Source organism: Simochromis diagramma, unplaced genomic scaffold (assembly GCF_900408965.1).
Source record: "Simochromis diagramma unplaced genomic scaffold, fSimDia1.1 OVJJ01000682.1, whole genome shotgun sequence".
In the NCBI taxonomy this organism is placed as follows: domain Eukaryota; kingdom Metazoa; phylum Chordata; class Actinopteri; order Cichliformes; family Cichlidae; genus Simochromis; species Simochromis diagramma.
In genome coordinates, this window is record NW_024387359.1 from 2,348,007 (window position 1) to 2,355,953 (window position 7,947).

Sequence of the window (7,947 nt, forward strand, 5' to 3'; positions counted from 1 at the left end):
TTTTGAGGCAAAAATATATCCTTCTAATAAGTAAACTGAATTTCTTTGATAACTTATCCTGGAGGGCTAATTGTAAAAACTACACAACGTATTCATTTAGCCGAATACACAATTGTGATCACTCAGTCTTCACTATGAAGCTCTGACACTGACGAGTCCGTTGACTTTACACTGGCAGCCTGTCCACGTTTTTGATTGGTCAGATGCTGACAGCAACACACCTTTCACAATAACAGTCACACAGTTGTATTGGGAAACTCTGGTTTGACTAGTTTGATTGTGGTTAACCACCTTGTGAATGCTTTGCTCTCTGTCAGTCAGGGTAAGTAAAGCCATATAATGAAAGGAGATGTGGTCATGTTATGCTTGCTTCTTAGAACAGACATGTCAACTCATTTTCCTAAAAAACACACGACATGAAAATAAAACGGCACAAATTCTCAAATTTGACCAGGCATCACTGTAAAAAAAAAAAAAAAAACCAAAAGAATGAGACATCTCACCTGTTGTGGGTCATGTGGCTCTTGACTAGGTGTCCAGCAGCGAGAGCAGCCATCAGGGAGAGCTCTCCTGCCAGAACAGTGGCACAGACTACACGGGCCAGCTGACGGGCATTGTCACCTGGCTGGTTGGGATTGCTAACACCAAGCATCTGCAGGTACAGAGGTTTTGTGTTAGAGGGGAAAAAATATCCTAAAAACGCATCAACAAATGGCAGCTATGTTACATGTAGTTGAGACTACCTGCAGACAGGCCTGCTGTGGCGACAGGTTGGTGCCTCCTCCCACAGTGCCGAGCTCTATAGAAGGCATAGTGCAACTGATGTACAGGTCCTCCCCACCTGGACCGACAGCCTCCATCTGAGTAATGCAGTTAGAGCTTCCCACTGTCTGAGCTGGGTCCTTAACCACAACACAAACAAATACTTGTTCTTTAATAATATGTCTTTTTGTTGGATCATATACCATGCCACAGACATAATGTTTCACTATTTAAACCTTTTTTTAAATGTATTTATTTTATTTTTTTTGTGTTAATTTAAGGTTCTATTACTTGTCCACAGGCAATGTAGATAGCAGCGACAATGTTGGCAGCATGAGCATTGAAGCCACCTATACTGCCAGCCATGGCTGAGCCCACCAAGTTCTTGTTTATGTTCAGGTCCACCAGAGCAGCTGTGCTGCTCTTCAGCACCTGGGGAAACATTAAAGGGTGATTTTACAAACTGCAGAAAAACAGAAAAACTGGAGGGGAAGAAACTGTGGCCGCTGTCATTAGATTTCTGTCAGGATCCAGCTTTGAATTGTTTTTACCTCTCTCACAACTTTAGCAGGAATGGTGGCCTCGCATACAGCAGACTTGCCTCGGCCCAGAATCCAGTTGATTGCGGCAGGCTTCTTGTCTGTGCAAAAGTTGCCACTGAGCGAAAGCACCTCTACGTCTGGATGCTGCTGCTGGAGTACATGCAGAGCATGCTCAGTGCCCTGAAGAAAAAGACACAGGAAGCACTCAGCACTGAAGTCAACATTTAAATAACAGGACCGAATTACAGAAGACTTCTCATACCTTCGAGAGCATGTTCATACCCATGGCATCGCCTGTTTGAGACTGGAAGCGAATGTATAGGTTTCTGCCAGCTATGCCCACCAACAGTTTCTCCAGACGAGCAAACCTACAAAGAGTACTCACTAGTTATCATCTGTGTACCAAAAACACTTTGCCACAGTCATCAATCAGTCATAGCTCTTCCACTGACCTGCTGGTCTCATCAAACGCCTCTTTAATCATGCTAAATCCGTCCGAGGTCTCGAGCCAGACTTTGACTTCTGCAGCCCGGCACGCTGAGGGCAGCCTGACCAGAGGACCCCTGGTCATGCTGTCAGCTAGAATCCGGCTGATGCAACCCCCACTCAGCTGGACAGGAAAGAAAACACTGTCAGCAGGGAGCACACACAGAAATAACAGCAGCCAGAGTTAGATACAATAATTTTCCATTGTAGTGAGGATGACCTTTTTTATGACCTTACATCCTCTAAAACTAGAGGATAGGAGGGCAAAAAATAGGAGGGCAATAAAAGTCCAAATCAGTTTCACTACCTGCCATTCATTGAGCCATACCATTTTAGTTTTGGTTCATAAATTGTTTGGGGTTTTTTACCCAAACCACACTTTACGTTTTTAGATGTAGGTTAGTTTTAAAATAACCATCTTTCTTGAGCATTGTAGTGACATCACACAGACCCAATAATTAAGGGCAAAGTGCACAACACCTCTCCAGGGTTTTGCCACAATGACTCACATGCACAGATTCGCTAAGTAAAAACAACATAAACTGAACTCTCAAGCCTAGCAATTAATTACTCACCTTATCAGCTGAGACCATTTATAGAGGATGGACGATAGCCACACTGATATCAAAAATCTAGTTTTATGCTGAGTGCTTTCACAATTGCTGCCTTGATGTTTTGAAATGAGTCAGTCAGAAGAGAGCCACACCACAACCTATAAACTGCTTTAATCTCTTTTTTGACTGCAATGGAAACCTGCAACTGAAGCTAATAACTCCTCAGGAAAGTCTTTACTGAGGTCACAGATCAACTAGACTTATTTTAGCAATCAGATTCACTGCCACCTGCTGGTCATTAGACAGAACGCAGATTAAAGGCTCTCGCACTTTGGCTTATCAAGACTTGTGACTTATTCACAAGTGGCCAGACATCAGACATTATATTCCTGGCACGCCACAAATTTACACATGATTTTCTGGTCAGTGATATTTCCTCCACCCAAACACTGAAGTATTATTTACTACATATAGAGTTTTTTAAGTCCATGCTAACTGAACCACATAACCTTCTATATTATTAATCTTTCTTGACTGCCATTGCCAAATTCTATGACTTGACAGTTTTTCCATGAATCTACAAACCCTATAGATTTATTTATTTGCATCTACTGAAAAGATAGTTACTATTCCCTCAGGGCTCCACACGAGACACACTTACAAAAAGTGCCCTGCATCCTCGGTTGGCGCTGGCTACCAGGCAGCCTTCTGTGGTGGCCAAAGGAACATAAAACTCCTTCTTGTCCAACAGAAGAGGGCCAGCCACTCCCACTGGCACTGGCATGTAGCCAATGACATTCTCACAGCAAGTACCCATCACCTAAAAGGCAAAGACAACACAAACTAAGCACAACTAAGAACAGAGTAAAGAAAAAAATGAACATAAAAACATTTGATTTTTTAAAATATATATATATATATATATATATAAATAAATAAACAGGACTACACTTTAAAAGGACTGTCAGTACCTGTGAGTAGTTGTAGTCTTTGTAAGGTAGAGAAGCCAAGGCAGTGGGAACAGGGAGTTTGGATGATAACAGTTCTCTCCTGATGGCCACGCCCCTCTCTGGAGTCTCAAGGACACCTTCAAGTTTATAATTCATAATTTTGCGCAGGGTTACAAGATTCATCACCTCTGCATCACTCAGCAAATGGGCACCTCTCTGGAAAGAATCGTGGGCAAAACAGTGATATTTTTGAAGAATCTGAGGAACACAGAACATCATATATATAGCTTTGTATTGTGCTTCCAGTATAACCTGACAACTTACCTGAGAATCTGAGAGGATGGCCATACATTCCTCCAGACTTCGGGGCTCCGACGTACAAACACTTGGAGGAGCACATTGTGTCTGAGCAAGAGAATCCCCAGAAGATGTACCACAAAATGCATTCTGAATCACATCTGCAGCAGAGGAATCACATGAAAAAACACAGCAGTTAGATCATCTTCATCACTGGGTACACGCATTATCAAAGCTAGAAGCACCCGCTATGAGTCTCACCCTCTTCTCTAAATGATATGTCAGCTTCAGAGGAAAGTTTCACGTCTGAAGCAGCTGCTAAAGAGGTAGGGATGGTTGCCAAAACACTATTAGATGTCTTCTGGGGTTTCAGGGCTGGGAGGGACCTCATGCAGCAGTCCTCTGTCACCCAGGGCTTCGGACTGGGAGTGGAGCTTATAATGGTACTCTTGAGTGAAAGCGAGGACTCTGTCTCTGCTTGCTCAAAAAATACATACTTTACGGCCAGAATCAGAGCAAGACCGAGGGTTATCACCTGTTCCAGGTCGATACTGGAGAGAGAAAAAGTCATATATCAGTGGACGCAGGAATCAATAATGCAAACATTGCAATATTCCATGGTTTACCTGGTGAGCTTAAGAGGCAATATGGTGCTAGGAGAGTCCAGTCTCTTTGCTACAGGCCCTTCCACTGTGCGGTTTTGACCTGAATGTTCGGCTGTCAGTCGAGTGTGAGCATGAACCAAAGCCAATCCCAGAGACTGAAAGACAACATCACACAGGCATCATCGTTCAGACCTAAAAATGCTTTATAATACACAATGTTGAAGACTAATCTAAATAAACATCCCCACCATAGATGATGGGAACTCACCATTATGATTTTAACCCTTTGAGTCACAGGATTGGGCTTGTTATCCTCTTCTTCAGCTAGCACACGGGAGAAGTGGCTCAGCTGCCAGATGGGGCGCCCCTCACGACTCTCCCTTGACAGCTTCACACAAATATGCAGGACCACAAAAAATATTAATAAAAAAAATATATCACAGTTAAACTCTAGCAACTTGTTTCCTTATCTTATCTGTGTTTATTTCTCCGAATTGTTGCATGCACATCTCACCTCCAGCACCAGAGAGACACAGGCAGGGAAGAACGTCATGAAGACAAAGTAATTGGCCAGAACAGACATGCAGCCAAAACAACACATGATCTCCAACTGAGGCACGCCTAGAAAAAAAGGAAGAAACACAGCTGACTTCTGCTTTTCCACTCGATCAAGCATAACCACAATATTTCTAACACACAGAGCATCACTGATGATGCTTATAGGTGGAGAAACAGCAGTAATCCTTACCAGACATGGTTCCGATTCCTATAACCAGACACTCAACCACAGCATCCAGGGTGAATGTTGGGCCCAGGATGGCCATGCCGTGAGAAATGTTCTCCCTCACCTCCTCCTATTCCCGACACACAAGACCAATTCGTTAGTTAAGGATGCTTTACACTTATGTCCCCCATATGAATAAAGCCACATTTCATACATATGGTAAGACCAAATATGTGCGAAATTACCTGAGAGTTTGAGCTGAGGGCAAATTTAGCCAACGCACAGGCTCTGGACAGGTCAATAAGCAGGAGGAAAAACGGCAGCGCTTCACTGCAGGGAGAGCAGACAAGTGTCAGCCAGGGAGTGACCTGAAATACTTTCCTTCAGTGTCATCTTACAATTACAGATCAGTGAACTTAATCTTACAGCTGAATTAAATCCTTGTCTCTAATGTAAAGGAGCTGCAGAGCTTCAAATGTATTGCCATAAAATTGTGAAACAATGTGTACATCACCCTGCTGGTAAATGTTAACTATTTTATCTACCTGATCTCACTAGCACATTAGCTGCCTCTTATCCTGCTACTACCAACTGTGTTAGCTACGCAACTAGTTTTAACATGTTTTAACATGGATTAGTGATTTAAAAAAAACCCTCTCACTAACAATTATTTGCAGAAAGAAGGCCTCCCCTATAGTCAACACAGAAAAAGTAATAACTTTTGACAACAAAGTAAGCTGGCAGCAAGTTAAAGCTCTGTAAGCTCAGCCTCTTCTGAGGAGGAAGTACAGTGTAATGTAACATCAGTCTAACTGAAACTCTTTGCATAACCTCGAACAGGGACAACATGTATATCCTTATCCTTACTTATTTTCTTACTTATATTTATTATTGCTCATTAATAACACAAAGGTGTTTCTTACTGGATTAACTATGCTAATCAACAGAATAATAATTTAATAGAATACTTAATTGCTAAAATAATCCACTGCCTATGTACACTCTCAATATGTCACAGACCACTTTAAGAACCACTCTCCTAGCGTATATGTGAGTCCATTGGAAACACTTACTTCAGACCTGTCAGCTCCTTCCCAAAGAAATGGATGACGACTGTACTGAAGACAAAGCTGGAAAATACTGTAAATAATCCAGCAATACCTGGAGACGGAGGAGAAATGGAATGTTGGTGTATTTTTATGATACATTTGTTAGCCAGTCATTTGTTTTTCAGTCTAAATGAAAAGCAAAGAAACAAACCAACCCAAGTAGTTTGGGGTTAAAAATGTTATACTTTAAAATCATGTTCTATATTAAATCCACTGACAACATTTTATGGCAATTCAAACAGCTGAAGCTGGAAAGTAGTAAAAGAAAAACTGTGGCCACTAATCAGTGGTGATTATACAGCCAAAACAAATCTGTATGATGTGAGAAGAAGTGTTTACTACTGTCCAAAACTGGAAAAAAAAACCCAACAAACATCTCATGATACTGACCTAGAATATATTTGGATCCAAGCTGTCTGAGATTCTTGAACTGGAAATAAATATAAATAATGGCCATGCACCGAGTGACTGTCAGAATAACTGCATCACTGCTCTGGATTTTCTGCAAGAAAAAAAAACAGACATTAGTGTAGACCCTCAGGGGCGATCGTGGCTCAAGAGTTGGCAGTTGGTCTTGTAATTGGAAGGTTGCTGGTTCGAGCTCCGGCTCGGACAATCTCGGTCGTTGTGTCCTTGGACACTTCACCCGTTGCCTACTGGTGGTGGTCAGAGGGCCCGGTGGCCCCAGTGTCCAGTAGCCTTGCCTCTGTCAGTGCGCACCAAGGCAGCTGTGGCTACAATGTAGCTGCCATCACAAGTGTGTGAATGTGTGTGAATGGGTGAATGACTGAATGTAGTGTAAAGTTCTTTGGGGTCCATAGGGAGTAAGTAAAAGCGCTATACAAATACAGGCCATTTACCATTTTACAAAACTCCGACAACATTTCTTAGAGAGTGCCACACCAGCCTCACCTCCTCCTCAACTTTGGGGCATTGGTTCCACTTGCACATCTGGTTGCTTGTTGCCAGGCTGTTCATAGACACGAAGCATACTGTCAAAGCCAGGGTCCCCACGATTACCTCCCATGGGTGCGAGGCCACCAGCAACCCATGAAGTCTAAATAGACGTGCCAACATGGTCTCAGGATATCTTCCTACTACACAAGATCCCAGAATCACCTGCGTTACAAGAACATTGTCCAGTCACTGGTAGTTAGCAAGTCTGACTTCTGTACGGCTTTAAAATCAAAATGCAGCTTGTGTTTTGATGGCGAAATATAGTGAAAGACGATCGTCAAGTTTAATATACACACTCAGTCGCCGCAGTGCTGTCAAAAGGATTTAAACAATAGGATTCACAAAGGTATCATTGCGATACTCCTGGTTAGCATTACCTAGATGTTAACACACTGAGGCTATATTAGCGCAGCTTAGCTAATGCTAGTTACCGTAACATCGGTCAACATTAGCTACGCTGACTAATTTTACAGCCTGTCACCAAAATAACTAATCCCCCTGGCTCATTACATTTTAAGTACTACTCTGCATTATACGAAAACCTGTGAACATACAAAGAGTTTCTTCGTGGTCAGAGAGTCCTTTCCATAGCGACAGTGCCCTTCCCACAAATCGCTTAGCCTGCTACATTGCCTGATCTGATGTAATGAAACTAATATGGCGATCCGGAAATACTGACGTCAATCCGCTTGTGAAGTCCTGACGTATGAACCCTGCTTCCGGCTCCAAGCTCCTGCTGAGTTAATAGAGGCTGTTGCCGTTATACCGTTTAGTAGTTTAGTAGTACAGTGTATCTTATTTTATTTAACACAAACAAGCCCTCAAGAATAATCAGTGGTCGTTGTCTGCATCTGTGGCTTTTATCAGCGCTGTTCATGTGGATCACGTCTCTGCTTTTTTTCATTCAAAGACGAAAGTAGTGGCCTACTTTTGCCCAGCGAGATTTTTTTTTTAAAAAGTA

The 7,947-nt window shown here is 42.5% G+C and overlaps 1 protein-coding gene across 1 annotated transcript in view; it reads right to left on the bottom strand.

Annotated features, from left to right (window-relative positions):
* LOC120718618 (3-hydroxy-3-methylglutaryl-coenzyme A reductase-like) overlaps positions 1 to 7,675 on the bottom strand; it is a 10,044-nt gene extending 2,369 nt beyond the window's left edge. Inside the window, exons 1-19 of the mRNA XM_040007179.1 lie at positions 7,541 to 7,675; positions 6,942 to 7,148; positions 6,420 to 6,531; positions 5,994 to 6,081; positions 5,166 to 5,250; positions 4,945 to 5,050; positions 4,711 to 4,817; positions 4,465 to 4,584; positions 4,218 to 4,351; positions 3,853 to 4,142; positions 3,619 to 3,752; positions 3,316 to 3,510; positions 3,006 to 3,164; positions 1,757 to 1,914; positions 1,567 to 1,672; positions 1,314 to 1,484; positions 1,054 to 1,194; positions 744 to 902; positions 504 to 652 (exon numbers count right to left, since the gene is read on the bottom strand). Coding sequence (XP_039863113.1) covers positions 504 to 652; positions 744 to 902; positions 1,054 to 1,194; positions 1,314 to 1,484; positions 1,567 to 1,672; positions 1,757 to 1,914; positions 3,006 to 3,164; positions 3,316 to 3,510; positions 3,619 to 3,752; positions 3,853 to 4,142; positions 4,218 to 4,351; positions 4,465 to 4,584; positions 4,711 to 4,817; positions 4,945 to 5,050; positions 5,166 to 5,250; positions 5,994 to 6,081; positions 6,420 to 6,531; positions 6,942 to 7,106 — 2,579 coding nt within the window. The 5' untranslated portion in view covers positions 7,107 to 7,148; positions 7,541 to 7,675. The remainder of the gene's footprint in view (positions 1 to 503; positions 653 to 743; positions 903 to 1,053; positions 1,195 to 1,313; positions 1,485 to 1,566; positions 1,673 to 1,756; positions 1,915 to 3,005; positions 3,165 to 3,315; positions 3,511 to 3,618; positions 3,753 to 3,852; positions 4,143 to 4,217; positions 4,352 to 4,464; positions 4,585 to 4,710; positions 4,818 to 4,944; positions 5,051 to 5,165; positions 5,251 to 5,993; positions 6,082 to 6,419; positions 6,532 to 6,941; positions 7,149 to 7,540) is intronic.
* Positions 7,676 to 7,947: the final 272 nt, after the last annotated feature.